Source organism: Nomascus leucogenys, chromosome 22a (assembly GCF_006542625.1).
Source record: "Nomascus leucogenys isolate Asia chromosome 22a, Asia_NLE_v1, whole genome shotgun sequence".
NCBI classification, from domain to species: Eukaryota; Metazoa; Chordata; class Mammalia; order Primates; family Hylobatidae; genus Nomascus; species Nomascus leucogenys.
The window spans coordinates 61,086,970-61,106,318 of NC_044402.1; the positions used below are offsets into that span (position 1 = coordinate 61,086,970).

Sequence of the window (19,349 nt, forward strand, 5' to 3'; positions counted from 1 at the left end):
AGATCTCCACAGCTGTACCAGAGATTTGAATAGGATAGAGGACCATCAAGCTGAGGGATCAGTCCCTCAGGTGAGTGTCATATCAGAGCTCAGGATGTGGTCCAAACTCAAGTTGTTGACATGAAAGGGGCCTGGCAATGAGGGAGATTCCAAGTGTGTTAGTGGCAAAGAGTAGCTGAGAAGATAGAAGGTCTGAGCAGGTGAAAGGGGCTAAAGAGTAGCCCGTCGTGGGAACTCTGTCTCCGGTTGTGTCACCTTGGGCAGGGAATGCCTGAGGAGGAACTCCAGAAGAGACCAACAAAACGGTTTTTTGGGTTGGGTTTGGGGGATTCTTTTGTTGTTTGTTTTACTGTGATGATTCCAATTTGCTGAAGTTTTGTGATGTTTTCACTTTCTTTAAAGTAAGAAGGGGAAAAAAAGTTGTAGCAGATTTTTAGCTGAAAATTTTGGCTACTACTTTCTGAGCACTAATGGCATTACTTATTATTGTACTTCTTGATGCAGCTCTGAGGAAAGAAGCTTTTTATTTAGAAAAATCAATAAGCTATTTAGAAGGATAGGAGATATAAGAAAGAGATATTAAAACAGTTGTATAAAAATTAAGAAGCAATTTGTGGGCAGAATGAAGCTAAGGAGAGAGAAGATGAGAGAAGGACTCCAAACAGCAAGGTGGAAATGGAAGATGCCAATTTGTCATAAATGACTCATTCCTTTTTAAGAACTAGGAAGTCTAAAATCCAATTTAAATAGTCTATCATTTGTTACCATGTAATAAGTCTTCACCTCTCAGTTATCACCATAGCTCATAAATCTTCAGTAAAAGTCTAGCTTATACCTTGGTGGAGGGGACTTGTAGGTAGGGATTCTCAGGTAAAGGGAATGTGATCCACACTGAAGGTATGCTAAGAGTGTTTCAGCAAGATGCGAAGTAGGACATGAATGCTCTATAGAAGCTAGGAATTTGCTCTAGAGAATGTTAAGAAAAATATAATCTTAGGGAATTCACAGAAATCTTGGAGAGGACATTGAATTTATCTTAACAAGCAGGGATGTGTTAAACCAGTCTTAACTAGAGGCGGCATTCTACATATTACTATTGAGAATGATTTAGCAAGTGTATTCTGAAGTGGTGAACAAATCACACTAGGTTTTCTCGATTATTCAGGGAATAGGGTGATTTAACAGAAGTTTTCAATATTAGAGTGGTAAAGCACTAGCACGTACAGAAGAAGAGAGGAAGAGCAGCTGGCATGCCACTGAAACGGATGTAATCTCTAAATCCTCCTTTATTGTGATGGAGTGTCAAGTAAGGCAGAAGTTTGAAAAGAGGAATCAAAAATATAGAACTATGTCCATAGATCAAGAAACAGTCTCTTTAAAGCAGATTTTGTTAATTTAGGAAGAATTGCTTGAGTAGTATGGTGCCCATCAAGATTGTCTGAGAGAAGTGAAGCCTAGTTCCCAGAAAGGAGTTTCATCTTGCATAAAGGAGGCTTTGGGCAAGGGGATTCAGAGGACAATATCCAAACGTAGTTATTTAGATTTCCCGCTTGTTGGGCAAGTGGAAACTTGAACTGTTAATCAGAAAAATCAGACTTGAAGCTATTTGCCGCCCAGCTGGTAAAGAGGCTCCCACCTGTCATAATCTCCATTCATAGCTCTTACTGATGTACCCTTAGAGAAGGGAATGTGACTTCCAAGGGAGTGTTAACTGTTTGACTCATGGCAGAAGAAAAATGGAAAAACACTTGTAGAGGAAAAAGACCTTTGGAGCAAAAAAGACCAAAATTCCAATCCAATTCTGCCACATCTTAACCTTAACGTTTAATCTCCCTTATTATTACTCCCGAGGCAATAATGCAAGCAAAATCTGTGAGCAGTGATAGGACTGGAAACTTAGAAGAAAGTATACGTTTTTCTTTTCTCCCTTTTATGTAAATATTATTAGTTGTGTGCAAAAACAAATTTTGAAAAATAGAATTTTCTCCCTAGGATTACTGCCTTAGTATATAATAATGAATGAAAGCTTCAGTCCTTGTTGGTATACTTTCCTAAATTCTGTTGAACCAACCTAATTTTATTTTATTTTATTTTATTTTATTTTATTTTTTTTTTTTGAGACGGAGTCTGGCTCTGTCACCCAGGCTGGAGTGCAGTGGCGCGATCTCGGCTCACTGCAAGCTCTGCCTCCCGGGTTCACCTCATTCTCCTGCCTCAGCCTCTCCAAGTAGCTGGAACTACAGGCGCCCGCCACCAGGCCTGGCTAATTTTTTTTTTTTTTTTTTGTATTTTTAGTAGAGGCGGGGTTTCACCGCGGTCTCGATATCCTGACCTCATGATCCTCCCGCCTCGGCCTCCCAAAGTGCTGGGATTACAAGCGTGAGCCACCGCGCCTGGCCAAACCTACCTAATATTAACTGAGCACCAGTTCTTCAAAGTTCAGAGCCTGACCTGCTACGCATTCTTCAAAATCTACTTCTTTCTCTAATCTTAAATGACTTAAGTAAAAGGTTTTACAAACTTTATCTGTTCATTGGAAAAGAGAAGTAAGCTTCTAACTTTAATTTCTCCACAACTCTGCTATTTTTACCTAAAGTAGTATTGATTTAAAAAGAAAAACAAAAAGACTGAACTGTGACTCAAAAGCAGAGTTGACAAAATCTCTAGAATTTCTACTCCCTTAAGTGATTTAACTCAGCTCAAAGTTGAAAAGGCTTCTAAGCCTTGTGAGAAATATTATCCAGTTCTATTCACATTATTATCAGAACCATTTGCCTCTCTCTTAGTACTTCCACAGAACATATTCTTGGCTAAACACATTTTTAATTGAGTTTTCCATTGTTTTAATTTAGATATTCTGTTCAATATTTTTAAATCACAATCTGTAGCCCCTGGGAAAAATTTGTCTTTTTTACTTTTCCTTCTTTTTTTTAGCATTCATGAATCTTCCTCTGCCCGTTGTGTGGTTTTATTTTTTGAATTTATCCCCAGAGTTTCCAGTTAAGGAAAATATGGACTCAGGTGCTTAAGTGACGGTGAGCAATTGCATATACATCTGTTAGAAAACTTTTATAAGAAATTAAAGCATTTTTATTAAACCATAAAATGAAGAGAAAAGCCTATTTCTAGTCAAATAAATTGAAAATAATACATTTTAAAGTATGAAGGGAATATAACATTTAATTTTACAACCTACCACATGAATATCTGAAATGTTCCCCAAATGTACTATATATTTTAAACAAATCCAGAAATATTTTCTAACTACTAGTTGATTATTCTAAGACCTCTGGATTTACTCTAAGCAAAGCAATCTTTTCTTCTTATAAATCAAGTTATCATCTCACACAGTTGATTTAATTTCTAATTGATAAAGAATTCACATGTGGAAATCTGCAGCAGTCTAGTTAAAGTAGAATTTTTGTCCCCTGTTCTAATTGCAGATTTTTCTGCTTGGCCCAATAGATAAAATTCTGAGAATATTCCCTTGTTACTTAAGCTTTCAATTATCTCTTTGTTTCTGCACTTTACTACAGAGACTATGAAGAACAATATTCAAAAGACCTTCCATTTTCACCAAATTAAAATTTCACAAGAAAATAGTGGGTCCCACTGGTGATGTGTAATGAAAAGTCCGAAAAAAACAAAAGCTCTATAAAGAAGGAAGTCACACACATAGTCACGTAAAGGTTAATACTCAGGCTTTAGAATTACTATCCTAGTTTCCTTTCCTCTAAATTGAATGAAGTCTGAGGACTGTTCAACCTTGTGTCCTCAAATTTCTTAGTGGAAATAAACTACAGTAGTTGCCCAATGTAGTAACTGGCTTCCCTAGCTTACTTCCTCATTTCCTTATCAGTGTTTCCTATTATCATCTCCCAGATAAACTACTTAGACTAAATCCTTGTCTTAGAGTTCGCTTCTGGGAGAACCCAAATAAAGATGCAGTCTCAGTACCTGGCAATTCCACATCATCTGTCACCATCTTTTTCCTCCTCAGAAACATGCATAGTGCCCCCAACCTCCTTAGTGCACTGAATGCGCTGCTCACCAAACTGAAAAGTCACTAATTCATGTTCCATGTTCTCCCCACAATCAACACTTGCCCTTCCTATGCTCATGCTCTTAAGACTCTGTTCTTTACTGAGAAACTGAACAAATAAATTAGACCATGATGTTCAGATGCAGCAATTTGTAGCAATGACAGAGTAGGAAAATCAAAAGACCTTGTACTAGGTTTGTCATTCACTAATTTAGTGACCTCAGTCAAATAACCTGTCGGGCTCAAATGTTTCAGTAACAAGTGAAAGTTGTCAGAATCAAAATGAAGTCATAAACATCTAAAAACAAAAATCTGATAGAGCCAGAAATGGCCATGAAGAGAGAGTTCTCCTGCTACTATGCCTGATAAAAGCTATTACAGAAAACTCTGAAAAATCACAACCTTGTGCAAAAGCAATGGGAAGCTTATACAACAAAATATTTCTACAAGGACAGCAACTGCCTATCCAATCTTGAACTGGTGTCACCTTTGTTATTGATATTTGTAGTTAAGGATAATTATTTCAAAATTATCATGTAATCCTCCTCATTTTTTCCTTTAAAAATCTTTATTGTTCTTTACTTCCCTTAATATGCATGCAAATCGTTTACTATAGCCTATGTATACCCATTGCAATATTCTATTCCCAAATAAATTTCTTTTTCTTTTAAGGGCCTCTCTCTGTTATTTAGGTTGACAAACGAAATGAAGATAATAATACTTGACTGAAAATTGCAATGGGTTAATGGGTATAAAAGTCTTAGAGAATTGGAAAATATAGGATGAATAGGACACCACGTCAAACAATCTTCCCATTTTAGGAGTTGCCTCCAATGACATTGGAGCCTAATGTTTCAAAGCTCAGACCTTCAAAGGTGGAGAGGTACTTGAGGATATAAGAAACCTAATGCATTGCTGATGGGAATAAAAATTGGTACAGCTATTCTAGAGTACGTAGGAACTTTAGGATTAAACAATTCTAGTCCTGTGTATGTATTCCAGAGAAATTCTCACAGAGGTCCACAAGGGGGCACATGCCAGAATGTACATCACAACAGTTGGTACAGGAAAACAACCTGAGAGACCAAGGCTGGGCGGGTAGATAAGTAAAATGTGATGAGACTCTACCACACAGCTGTGAGAACACAGTATAATAGATGTCTATAGAGCAATGTATATAAAGCTTTAAAAACAGAGCTGAGTAGGAAAAAAAAACAAAAAAACAGAATATAAGCAATAACATTTACATTTATTACACATATATGCAGACAAAACAATGTACATCTTCAAAACATATATGAGCAAAAGATATACATTAAATAATAAGAATGTGTGCCTACAGCAGGGAAGGGAAGATAGAAATTATTATAAATGATGATCATTAATCAACAAGCATACATGAGGGGGGCTTGCCCAAATTCATGATGATAGAAATCTACCATGAGATGAGGAGTGTAATCAAGTCACCCTTTTACACTGGAGATCCAAAAATGACTGCATAAATAACTACACAAATGATTGAGTAAATGGCTTCATCTGAGAATCAGATTACTTGGACTTGAATTCTGCCGCTGCCACTTACTAGCTTAATTTAACCATTTGGAGGAGCCTGTTCTCACAAAAATAAAATATGGATAATAATATTACCAACATCACAGGCTCATTGTGGAGGTTAAATTAAATTCATATAAAGTATTTGGTGTGGTGCGTTGCTCATAATAAGAGCACAGTGAATGTTAGAGATCATTATTAATAATCTAAAGTGATGCTTCACACAATTTAGCAGGTTGATGGATAAATGGTTTTTTTGAGGGGAAGGAGAGATGAGCAGAGGGCTTTATTGAGCCTCCTTTGCTTCTCTAACACCAACAAAGGAGACATTGAGAAGTTTTTATTTCCAGTTGTCAAATAACAGCTGAAATTGGAACATTCTAAAATGGCTATTGGAGAATGAAGGAGCCTAGTTGCTCTTCTATAGGTCCCTCTCCCTGCTTGAGTTTGGGTGATGGGATTGGGTGATGAAGCTTGGTTTAGGGGCACTGTGGCTCAGAGCTGGCTCCACAGAGAACATGGACAATGTGCAAAGAGTGAATGAAGCCGGTTTTCCCAAGACTCCTTTACCATCAGGGGCTCACTGTCCAGACTGCTGTTCTTTTCTTAATGTGTGTTATTCTAGGCTTCCCATATGAGCAGAAGAAGGAAATAACTTAGAGGGGGCTGGGACAGACTGCTGAGGATGACAACTGGGAAATAAATTGAAGATGGCCAACAAGGTGGGCACATGGTATGCCTCTAGGGGGCTCTCAGGACTGTCATTAAGTATGGGTTTGCTCTACGGTCTCTGCTGCTCTCAGGATTTTGGATACAAACTAACTGTAAAGTAGTCTTCACAAGAATCATATGGTGACAGGCAGAGAGACAGTGGTATCCCAGACACTCCAGGAACGCGATGTTCATCAGCACTAGGCTGCTCCTGGCACATAGTCTGTCCCAGCAGCACCGAATCCCAACAGAACAGGAAAGCAATGTGTGTTATACAAAATACCAACTTTCTTGTGTTCAAGATCTCACCAGAGAACCTCTGAATATCAGCATCTTCTGAAAGCTAATTAGTTACTTTAAAAGTTGTGATTTTTTTCATGTAAAAAAGTGAAGTAAAAGGGGAATAAAAACCTGACTCAGTTAGTAATGTATGCATTAAATAAAATTTGTACTGAAAAATAGTCACAGCCATTCTTCTATTTACCCGTGATTCTTCTTTATTTGGCTGCCAAATATAGGGGCACGTTAGTACTGCTGTCAGCTTAATATTAACTAGAAGGCATTAAAGGCTTGAACAGTGGTGCAAAAAGCTGTAGGTAAATCTCTCCTATGCTGGCTGTTAGCAGAGCACTGTGATGCTATATAATTGCAGCAAACTCTTTTTTGGTTCTGCTGCACTGCAGCTCATAAAGGGAGCACTCATTCTGGAAAAAAAAAAAAAGTTAAATCTAGCAAGTGGTTAGCACCAGCATTCCAAAAAACATCAGCAGCCTGTGTTTTCAGCCTCTGCTCCAACTTCATTGCTGTAAAATAAGAGAATATGGGAGTCAGGTTAAGATGAATAAATTTAAAAATATACACCTGAAAATTATACATTAATATTTGGGCATAGCATCTCCTACAAAAAAAAGGTTTATACTACAATAGGAAAAGCTTATTTTTATTCCTTAAGTAGATCCTTCCTTGTTTCACTATTAATGGCATAATAAAGACACACAGCTGTACCTTTACATCAGACTCCAATCTCTTGGCAGTTCAGCAGAGCAGTTCTGGCCTTCTACAAAGTGCCATGATGGTTTTGAGGGGCTGGGGCTGCCTTAAGGAAGCACTGTTAGATCCCACCCACACCCTCACCCTTCCATGACTTGGCTGATGACTTAACTTCACTTTAGCATTGACTGCACCATTCCCTGAAATGCATCATCTAACAAGGAGGTAAACTGAATAGGGATTGAATTAAGTCCCAGCTTTTGCAAAAGGGAACATCACAAAAGACCAAGACCAAATAACCTCTTGCTTTTTTTCGTATATTGATTTGCTTGATCTTACAATTTTGCTCTGTGGTAGAGGAGTGATTCCAATAATTTCTTTACCCATTCAGTCTCTCTGTTCCTATGTGATAGGGTTGGACAGTCTGGAACAGATAAGATAAACTTAATTGAGTGGAAGATGGCTATTGGCAACTGTGAAGGCAGATTATACAAAAGAAAGTATAAAAGAAAACATGAGAGATGAAGCAAGAAGAGAAATATAGTTCTAAGTTCTAAGACATGTCTCTGATAGAACAATGTGATGGAATAACAGCAATGGAGAAACTGACCAGAATTTTCTATTTCCAGGTTCCAACTCCTGACTAACATGGGAGCCTTCTGAAATGCCTGGTAGAAAATAAAGGAGGTCAGTTGCCTTTCTGTACGCAACTGTCTGTGCTTTGTCCTCAGCCAGATCATGAGGTGAAGAAGCAGTGGTGACTTAGAGCTGGCTCCTGTGTGCAAGGTGTATGTCTTGGCCAAGCAGTTAAACAGGATTGTGAATCGCGGTTACATTCTGCATTATTATGAGAAAGTACATTTTCGACTAGAAGAAGGAGACAGATAAAAAGCACTAACAAAGGGGTGGCTCATGACTGCTCTGGTTTGTTCTGGCCATAGAAAATCAACAGGCAAAAAGTAAGAAGTAAGCTGTAGCTTTCATCATCTGGAATTCTCTGAAGTCCTAGAATGAAGGGAGGAAATGACTCAAGTACATCTCATTAATTTTTCTGACAAATAAAAATTATCATTATTTTGCTTTTTCTGAAAGCACCAATATGATTTTTCTTAAAGTACCAGCATTTAGTAGTTAATTTTACAAGAGGTTTAAGGAAATGATCATCATTTGGCTAATACTTTTTAAGTGCCATGTATTTTATATGCTAAGCACTTTACATACATTTAGGCAGACCTTCACAATCATTTGAGTACATTTTACCAAGAATAAAATTGAAGTTCAGAAGGATTCAATATCACACCCAAGGTCATAGTGCTCCAAATTAAACCCCAGCTTATTCCATGTGTTTTATTTGCTTTTGTTTTTCACATAGCCATTACTTAGTTTGTCTTAGTCAAACTAAAACCTATATTGAGTCTGGCTTGTGAAATGGTGAACTCTGTTACCAGGAGAGGTTCAATAGAAGATATATGAGCATATATGATGTAGATGGGATTATAACATTAAATAAAATATTGGAATAAATGCCTTCTAAGTTCCCTCTCAAATATAAAATTTTATTATAATAGGAATCATTAAATCAGATTGAAGCACCATAGGCAGATCATCCTCTGACGCCATGCCAGCAAGCTTAGCACTATTTCTCAGCTCTTCCCAAACCCACCAGCAGATCAAATAAATGTTTGGCCCCACAATTTAGCAGCCTATGCTATGACAGCTACAGCCATCATTTTAGACACTTTGTGAAGTTTTTCCTGGTTTTTTTTTGCCAATCTCAGTATAGGTAAATAGCTAAAAAACTTGGGAATAACAAAGGTGAACATGTAAGAAAAGTGAGAATCATCAACAAATAAATCAATTCTATTATCCAACTAGCACACTGGCAGTTAAGGCTCAGTATTTTATTATATTGCCAATGAAACAACACACTTATTTTGGATATAAGAAAATATAAAATGCTTTGGAAGTCATAATTCTGGAACACAGTGAAACTCAAAATCTTGGTTTTTTTTTTAATTCAGAGTTAACTTTGGGTAATAGGTAATATATTCTTGTGAAACATTAAGCCAGTGTTACAGAAAGCATTTCTTAAAAGAATGTGCTGTGTGAGTTGGTTTTTCATTCCCATTAAATGCAAAACCAAATATGCATATTCTTTACTGCAAAATGAAAATAAAATAACCTACATATGTGTTCTTGTGAATATGAAATCAGGCTGCATGTATTGAGAACAAAAAGCCATTTCCAAGAAATGTGTATCATAATATGATTAAATGCTGCATGTTCTTTTTTTTTCCTGAAAGATTTCAAATGTTTTGTGCATTTATGTAACTATTGACTTTGGTGAAAAAAGACAAAATCTGGTATCAGAGTTTATTATCTATAAGCCAGAAGCTATAAAACGTTCAGTAATTAAGGTCCTATAAAGGCAGCCTCATAGATAAAGGATGTAGGTACAACGGACTCTAGAGAGTGCAATGTTGAATCTGGGATCAAAACCCTGTGACATATGGATGATGTGAGCTCCAAATAATTATTAACCCTGATCTTAGAGTTTTTTTTGTTTCTCTTGGAAACTAGAAATAGTCTTCCCAAGCCACCACACAGAGGAGTTGTAGGTCCTTTTAGTTCCTGACTTCTGCTCAACTTGACAATGACTCACTACAATATCAAACCCAACTTTAATCTATTGAGATGACTTTGAAGGAGAGACCCCAAAATTGTCAAACACCCACTTCTCCTATAGTAGATTTAACTGAGTTTCTAGAAGAGAAAAATAAATGAGACCTGTTTCTTTTTATTGGCTACTTCAGAACCAGACTCTCTGATTTTAATTCTGGTTCTTGCCAGCCAAGTGTAAGAGCAATTGGAAATTCAAAAAGAAAGGCTTAATTCTTGCTGCTGAGCATAAGGGGAGAGATTTCCCTCCTCCTTCTTTTTCTTAAAGCATTTACTTTAGAAACTCATCGTTGTAAGCACTTTCTCCTCTCTTTAAAATGTATATAAATTCTTTTGAAACAGGTGGGCCTTTTGTCAGGCCCTGAAAAGTCTCTTTCAAGGACTTGAGAACCACCTCCTTTAAATGTAAACAACCAAGAAAGATAGCATCCCTATCTGCCAGTTTCCAGGGAGGGTAAGACTCTAACTTTAGCTCAAGCCTGGCTCAAAGTTATAAAACAATCCCATGTCCTAAAGATATGAGAAGTTTACTTTGCCTTGCGTAAAGCCAGACACAGATTGTCATCCCAAATTCCAGGTGACTTTAGGATGAACTATGTATAATTAACGATGCTGTCATTTTTTTCTTACTTGAGGACCAACTTAACTATTGTTGATCTTGAGAATATATATATAATGGGGTCTATCTCCTTGGCTATACGAAGGGTGAGATTTCTTCTTGTCTTTGCAGCCTCTTAGCAGATTGCCTATGATGCACATCACACTCTGGTTCAATGTTATTCAATAACAAAAAGAGTTTTCTTTCTCTACTACCCTTGTGAAGGGAACTTCTGGGTTAGCAGAAAGGTTTTGTTTTGTTCTGCTTTTAAATTACATTTCCCCAACACAGGTTGGGGGCTTACAACACAAGAAAGTCATTTTGATGGGTCCATTGCTATCAAATTTGAGTATAGGAATATCCTTTCCTTTATTATTTCCCTGCTCACCTGATGCCTGGGAAAGGTGGCTATCTACTCAGGTAACTGTATCAGGTGTCTTTATTTTTATAAGACAAATTTACCCTGACCCTGTAGCCATTTGTCTATCAATGCATAGGAATCTTCTTTTAATCAACAGGTAATAATATCCAGATTCCAAATTCTTGCCTGAGATTACAACCTTCAACTCTCAGCAATCCAAGATGTATCAAAGCTTCATTTTGAGAAATGATGTTTTGGAAAATTGCCTGAAAAGAATAGAGTGGGCCTTTTTCCTCTTGATAATTTTATTTTTACCCTTGAATCAAACCAGAAAATGAGAGTGGCTTCCACGGGCAAGTAATTTATTGCCTCTTTTCTATGTTCTCATCCAGAGGATAAAGTCAGAGGAATGGGATGGCTGCTTTATACTCTTAGAAACTTAGACATCAGTGGAGGTTCTGAAATTCAAAATAAAATAAACTCAGAAAGCTTATATACCACCAAAGTGGCAAATCAGTCATAGTCACCTTGCTAACAGAATTGTTATCTTGTAAGCCCTTAAATGTTTATCAAAAATCTGCAAAGAGAAGGAATAAGAAAACACAAGAATTTGCTTAGTATGTGTTTTATGGGCAGCTAGTGAATGATTAGCTCTCAAGTTGTGTTAATAACAAATGAACCTGAAAGGTCAGAACCAAATGCATCTAATCATGTTTTGGGAAATCAATTGATCTTCAATTTGAAAATAAAATGCAGTAGTCATAGGGCTGCATGTAGCAGGTAATACAAAGAGGGGCAATCTGTTTATATCTCATTCTGCAGTATGACTTTCACAAATAAGTCTGCAGAAGGAGAAGTAGTTTATGGAGTGGTCGTGGATAAAAGAGTTGCTGAACTTACAAGATGAGAAATACAATAAAAAATAATTGTCACTGCTAGAATTTAATTTTCTTCTAAGTAACTCAATTCAGAAATCATTTATCTCAGTCAATGAGTATGCTCTGCCTGTATGGTGTTAAATATTCACCTTCTTAGAAATTACTGCATTGGTGTGAACAGTAAAAATCTATGAAAGTATTCTTTGAAAATCAGCTGACACAATGGTCAAATCAATTATTTACAGATCTCATCTGCTTGTATGGAGTTTCATCAGTGACCGTGTATTTTAAGTGCTATCTAAAGTACAAATAAAACATTGTTTGGAATGCACTAAGCCTCCAGACTCAGCTTGCACCAAATGCTATGCCAGCCCCATCCTAAGCAATTTCCAAACCTTGTATGGAATGTCAAAGCAAACAAAAATAAAGTATTAAATTTTACTAATGAAATTACAGTGAATCTCAACATAGAACAGATCTCTCAAAATTAATCTACCACAAATTAAAGCACATGTTATTCCTTTAAGCCATTGGACAGGAATTTGTTGTCACCCAAGTTTTTAGTAATTGAAATCATTCACTGGAACAAATTCTTTCATGATCCTCCTACTTTTACTTTCTATTTTGGGTTTTCAGGGTTGAATGACCAATTTATTTGATTGGCCTTCCTAGACTGCCAATAAAGGAACTATAATTTGAAGATCTCAACCTTTGATGCATATTTGAATAGTCCAAAGAGATTTTAAAACATACAAATACCTTTGTCACCTGTAAAGTTTCTTGATTTATTAATTTCTCTGGAGTGGATCCCTGTCATATGACAAGGAAGTATATTTATCATTGGTGTGTTTCGAAAGTCAATTACAGGTGATTCTAATGTTCAGCCAGGGTTGAGAACCACTGAGCTAGATGTTAAGTGGAATTTTTTTTGAGTTAGTTCCTTTTAAATGAACTTTAGAAATGATGTGAGTTATAAAAATAATGGGTAAGTCAAATCTGATATATCTAACATCTGTTTGTATTTAAATGAATTACTGAGTTAATTTTAAAAAGGTAGTATCTACAAATAGCCTGATTTGATTCAAGAAATGACAAGTCTGGTAGTAAGCAAGACAAACTAATGTCTTTAGGAAATGAAAGAAAAACCAAGAGGAAAATTCTGAGATACCATCAAGGGCTCTTCCATAATTTTTTATTTGCACTGGGTTTGTAACTGAAATGGTTTATTCCTTTAGGTCATATAGTCATAAGAACAGAATTGCTTTATAAAACTGATGTTTCTTGGTTGTTGTTGAAGGTAAATAAATAACAGAGAAAAGGTTTGGGGGAAATATATTGGTCAATATTAGTCTGACCACACATCATAAGAAGTTGTAAAAAGTTGCTAAATTGCTCCAAAATGTGCCAATATTACTAAGAAGTAAAATACAGCAAACTGGAAGCACAAAATGGCCTTTTCCTTAATTATTTACATTTTTTTACTACTAATAGTTACTGTCTCTCACAAATATTAAACTTCAAACTCTAAATGTCATTTTTCATATATTCCAAACCTGAATCAAAATCATTTTATGGCAATCTTATCCACTATCTTAATTTTAAGTTTTGTCTCCAGGGTTGTGATAATTGGTGTAAAAAAATGCAAATACTACATCTATACCATTCTCTTTGGCTCACAAAGTCTTTTGCATTACCTAACATTCAGTAGTTCTCAATTTGTTATCTGAACTGACTGTTTTTGTAATTTAAATAACCAATTCATTTTCTCTTTTTTGTGTACGAACACTCTTATTGTGTAGATATAGTCTATGTGAACTTGAACCAAAATTATCGTATTTGAAAGAAATACAAAATTTCCCATTTTTTATATTCATCTGAAATGTGCAAAATTTATTTAATCATTCTTCTATTTCTGGACATACATATTTTTCTAATTTTTCACTGTTACACAGTTTGCCACCATCATACTGAAAGAGCTAACACATTTGACAAAAAGTTATTAACTGTAATATATAAAAAGGGAGTTTACCACTCAACAAAAATATATTACCATACCAATAAATGCATAAGATGGTGCAAAAACAAAATAGATTTAAAAAGACAAAAATAACAGAAGAAATACAGAATTTTAACGTGCAAATTAATATTAAAAAGTTACTTTCCCTTTAAATTTGGCAAGTATTTTAAAAGGTGATTTTAAAAGAGAATTAGATTATATAGATAGAAATATAAATTAAAATAGAGAAATTTGGATAAATATCTTTATCTAAATTAAAAATCCTAATTTAGATTAATTTGGACACTAGACAGAGAATAATAGAGTGCCCAAGAGGCACAGACTACAGGCTGTCAGATTTGGATTCAATTTCTGATTGTGGAGACAATTCCTAGCTATTTGACTTGAGGCAATAGATTAAGTTCCTGCAGCTTTGGTTTTCTCATCTCTAAAAAGAATAATAATAGTACTTAAGAATGTTTTGTGAAAATTAAGTAAAACAAAGTGCATAACACTGTTTCTAATGTACAGTAACCTCTCAATAAATTGGGAATTATAATAATTCTCAATGCTGCCAAGACTGCATGGAGACAGATATTATTATAACACACTCCTCATATGGTAAATTACTACAACTTTCCAGAACAGCAATTTGGCTACATGTGTTGAGAGTCTCCCATATGTTCGTAATCATAAAACCAATAATCCCATTTTTACAATATTATCTTAAAAAGTAACCAGAGATGTGGTCAAGGATATAAATGCATACCTATTCATAACACAACTTTATATTTTAATGACTAATGTTACAGTCTTATAGTATGACAGACCTTTTTAATTTTGCAGAAATAGGGATGCCAATTTAGGAAAAGTAGATAATATGCCCTAAATTGTGGAAAATATGGCTTGGAAAAGAAAATTCAAATTATACATGGAATTTTATTATTGTTACTTCCTTTTATATTATGCTCGTTTCTTCCTAAACTTGGAGGCTTCAAAATTAAGCATACTTCTTTTGTGAGGGTATTTTAAATGAATGTGTGAGCTCACCCAGTCCCTTCTCAGAGATAAGTTTTTTAAAATCACTTTTTTTCTCCCATTTCCCACTTTATCTGAGGGGATGTAGAAGAAGAAAACACTGTTCAGTTATTCTTGCTCTTGATGAATACAAAAGTAAACCATGATGAGAACATTTCTTTACAGAATTTTTGTCTTTGTTTCTATGGTAAAGCATTTTTTTTAAAAAGAAAGTTGTTTGAATTTACTTTTTGCTTATCAGCTCAAAACATTAAAGTAGATAAACATTTACATGAAATGTAGAGGCTATGACTGAGCTGATACACCTTTGTCTAAAAGCTGCATGCCATATATAAAATTCACTTGGGGAAGGTGGGGTTGGGGGTGCACAGTGAGCCTAGCACTCATCTTCCTATGAACTGAAACTGAGATACCATGAGATACTGTGACTCTGACCCTGAAAACACACCATATGGATTATGGGACATCCATTGACCCTCTAGAGAAAGAAGACAATGGTGATTTCACATATGAATCCAAAAAGGAAATCACGAAACAGGCACTTGGGGTAGGAGTTGGTTTGTGGTCCAGGTATCACACACGGGGAACTCTACTGCTACCTTCTACATTGAGAGGCAGCAAGAATTTACTTATTTCACTATCAAATCTTTGTGACCGACAGACTGAAACAGTTAGTAATAATTCTTTCTTTTTTTATAAAAGCATAATTTTGTTAACATTAAAAAAATTAGATTGGTTTATTACTACGATCACACAGAAATGGATAACTAGATGTCCAGTCCTATCTTACATTTACCTCTTTGGAATCAAGAGCTTCATGTTCAGGAATAGCCACCATTGGATGACTCAGCTTCACAGAAAAGATGCCCAGGATATGATCAGGAGTAGAAGTGAGAAAAAAATAAGTGTTAAAATTTCACTTAAATAGATTGACAATGACATAAATATTTTATTGCAGATAACAGTGAATTCTACCAAGTATAAACATTAAGATTCAATTGTCACTAAAAGACAAAGGAAGATATTTTGGCAGAGGGTGAGTACTTTGAGTACAAGACCACATCTTATTTATTTTTATGTCACACATCAACTCTAACAGTGCTTAGCATATAGCATAGGCCCTCATTAATTATGTATGTAATGAAGGAATCGTCAAAATGCACTAAGAGATTTCACAGAGAGGAAACAAAGTTAAATTTATGCTTCACCCCTCACATAACAGGCCTCTAACTGGAAAGCTCCAAAGCAACAGCAACAAATCATGTTCAGACCCACAGTCAATGTAGATGCATCTATAGACAGTACTTACTGGAAATGTAAAATATTGTGCTTTATTGTGACTATTAATAATCTCAATACACACGGACTTCATAAACATTGCAATCTCACCAGGTGATGTTATTATAATGTAATTTATATCACAGAGACACTTTAACAGAAGAGAAGGTCTTTTGTTATGTGGGAATTTTTATTACTATGTGGGTCTTCTGAGAGCTACACATAAACTTCATAAGATAGAAGAAAGTCATCGATATGCAAGAAAGAGACAACCTAAGAGACACACACAAAGAGAAGGGGAGAGCAAATATTTGTAATGAAATCTGTTTACCCTTTTTTGGTATTAACCATTTATACTAGCTCCAGCTTTAGAATCGCCACAGATCCAGTTTGACAGGAACAATTCTTATTTCTGCCATCCTTCTGGGCAAACCAGGGCTATTGAAATGATTGGACCCCTTTCACTTTCAACAGGGTCTTGCTTTGGGCAAAAAGTCTATGGACAGAGACCAGCTCTTAAACCCCCAGAGCAATTTGGAGGAGGCCAGTAATTTAGCCTGCCCTGGGGAAGACTCTAACCTTGGCTGCTAGGGAGGCCAAGAAGGTCCCCACCTGACATTTCCTCAGGTTACCCTTCGTTCCAACAGACATTCAAGAATGGAGCCAGTTTTTGTTTAAACTTATAGCTTCACTAACTCCAAGCCCTTACACTCTGTTCCCAACTATAAAATCATTTGGGTATCATAGCAACAGGACTCCTTCTAGCTGCCTGAGACCATTGCTTTAAATAGAAGCATGATCTGGCCCTAGAGCCAACTAGAAATCTAAATAGCATTCCAGGAAGCAACTGGAAACACCTACTTTCTCCTGTTCATCAGTCTCCTGAGATCCTAAGTATAGCTTAGGATCGGACTCTAGGTACTGCTTCAAACTTCAAACCCAAGTGATTTATCCTGGAAATAGCACAGTCATTGGTATAAGTAGGTTAAGTAGTACAGTATCTATATGAATCATCACAGTTTGTACAATGTCAAACGTCCAACCTCCTAATCTCCTAAAACAGAAAAGAAGAATCATCTTGAAATTTTAACATCTTGGTAATATCCCAATAAAGCATTCAACTGAGATTAGAAAAGCAATTGAGTCATTATGTGATGCCTACTGTTATATTCCATTCTTCCTTTCTAATACAGGTATTCAGTAATTTTAATCCATTTTATTTTAATCTTGAATTTCAAAAACTATGTGTTGATTATCCTAATCAATGAAAGAGAACAGAAAATGACTGATCCTAACGAATTGGTAATCCTCAAACCATTTATATTTAGCTTTGGAATGCTTTCTTCTGTTTATGATCTTTTATCACAGTAGATTTGCCTTTTTACTATTCTTAAGCTGACTAAAAATGTGATATTAATGTGTTGTGAAGATTTATGGATTTAGTCATAATAATTTATTACATACTCACATAATAAATTCTTTATATGGATTTGTTCATTTAGTTTTCACAACAACCTGGTAAGGTGAGCACTAGTAATACTCTGTTTCACAGATGAGGAAACTAAAGCACTGAGAGGTAGAATAACTTGTTCAAGGCCCAAAACTAGTGAGTGGAACATCCATGCTGGAATCTAGCCTGAGAGTGTGCAGAAACTGTGCTCTCAAGGCAAGTGTGAGGTGGCAATATGCCCATGGGAAGATACGCAGGAAAAAGAAGTGGGAAGACAGAGAGACAGGGGAAGTGAATGGAGTATGACATATAGCAAAGGGAAAAGCCAGGCACTGAAGTCAAGGGTGTCCCATTCAGAGACCAGGAGCATCTCAGGGCTGGCTGGTATAGCTGTGAAAGGCCACACAAGAGACACAGTATAATGGAGCTTATATGTCAGATGAGGAGTCTGAGCTTAATTATCTTAGGCAGTGAGAAGTTGTTCAAGTACTTTAAGTAGGGGACATGTGTGGTGATGTGGTCAGATTCCTCATTTCAAAAGAAGTTACTGTGGCTGATGTGCAAAATATGGAAATATGTGAATTGGAAGATACTTAAATAATGCATGAGAGATGTGGCGTGGCGGCAGGGCAGGAAAGTTGGGGGGGGGAGGAAGGGAGGGAGGAAAGGAAGGAAGGGAGGAAGGGAGGGAAGGAAGGAAGGAATGAAGGAAGGAAGGAATGAAGGAAGGAAAGAAGGGAGGAAAGGAAGGAAGGGAGGAAGGGAGGGAAGGAAGGAAGGAATGAAGGAAGGAAGGAAGGAATGAAGGAAGGAAAGAAGGGAGGAAGGGAGGGAGGGAGAGAGAAAAAAAGAAGATTTTAATAAAAATGTCATCTCAGAAAATACAATAGACTCAAGTTTTCTGGGTAATTCTAGCCTTCCTACTTTCCAGGATGAGCAAAGAAGCAGAGGGTAGATATGTTTTTATTTTGTTGATTAAGAAAGAAAAACTGGGAACAGAGAGAAATGTTGAATGCTAAAACCTCTGCCGAATGCAGAGGCTTTGTAATGCATGAGGACTAGAGATGTCAAATGGGGAGGACAATAATACATAGTACGAAAATTTTGCCAGTCAGAATGGAAACAGTGAAACTAAGCACCAAAACCAGTCCTGGCTGAGTGTGGTGGCTCACACCTGCAATCCCAGCACTTTGGGAGGCCTAGGCGGGTAGATCACAAGATCAGGAGTTTGAGACCAGCCTGGCTAACATGGTAAAACCCTGTCTCTACTAAAAATACAAAAATTAGCTGGGCATGGTGGTTTGTGTCTGTAATCCCAGCTACTCAGGGGGCTGAGGCAGGAGAATTGCTTGAACCCAGGAAGCGGAGGTTGCAGTGAGCCAAGATCACGCCACTGCACTCTAGCCTGGGCGACAGAGCAACACTCCATGCAAAAAAAAAAAAGTTCTACGTAGGTGAATGGCTTGCTATGCAGAGTAGATGAATATTACAGGGCAGAGAGAGTCATCCAAGCTGGCATACTTGATGGTAAACACTGTGGAAAACAAACTACTATGTTGCCTCAAAGAAAAAAATAACTAAAAAGTTACTAATATTAACATTGGAGCATTATTTAACATGGAAAGATGAATGAAATGGAAAATTCAAAAGAATTGAGACAAAGCATACTTTTATCCTGGATAGAAAATCCAGTCCTAGATATCGTATAACAGATTAACTCAACCTTTGTTCACTCACCACTGTTGGATAAACACATTTGAATAAAACATTCAGTTGA

At 36.3% G+C, this 19,349-nt stretch overlaps 1 protein-coding gene across 4 annotated transcripts in view; it reads right to left on the reverse strand.

Annotated features, from left to right (window-relative positions):
• Positions 1 to 6,778: 6,778 nt before the first annotated feature.
• The window catches only part of MLIP (muscular LMNA interacting protein), a 154,729-nt gene continuing 142,158 nt past the window's right edge, over positions 6,779 to 19,349 (reverse strand). For 3 of the 4 annotated variants that reach the window (XM_030803440.1, XM_030803439.1, XM_030803438.1), the window contains 2 exons: positions 15,641 to 15,694; positions 6,787 to 7,718 (listed from right to left, as the gene is read on the reverse strand). In XM_030803440.1, coding sequence (XP_030659300.1) covers positions 7,674 to 7,718; positions 15,641 to 15,694 — 99 coding nt within the window. In that variant the 3' untranslated portion in view covers positions 6,787 to 7,673. Of the gene's footprint in view, positions 7,719 to 15,640; positions 15,695 to 19,349 lie in introns of all 4 variants that reach the window. The other variant, XM_012501894.2, reaches the window with a different exon arrangement.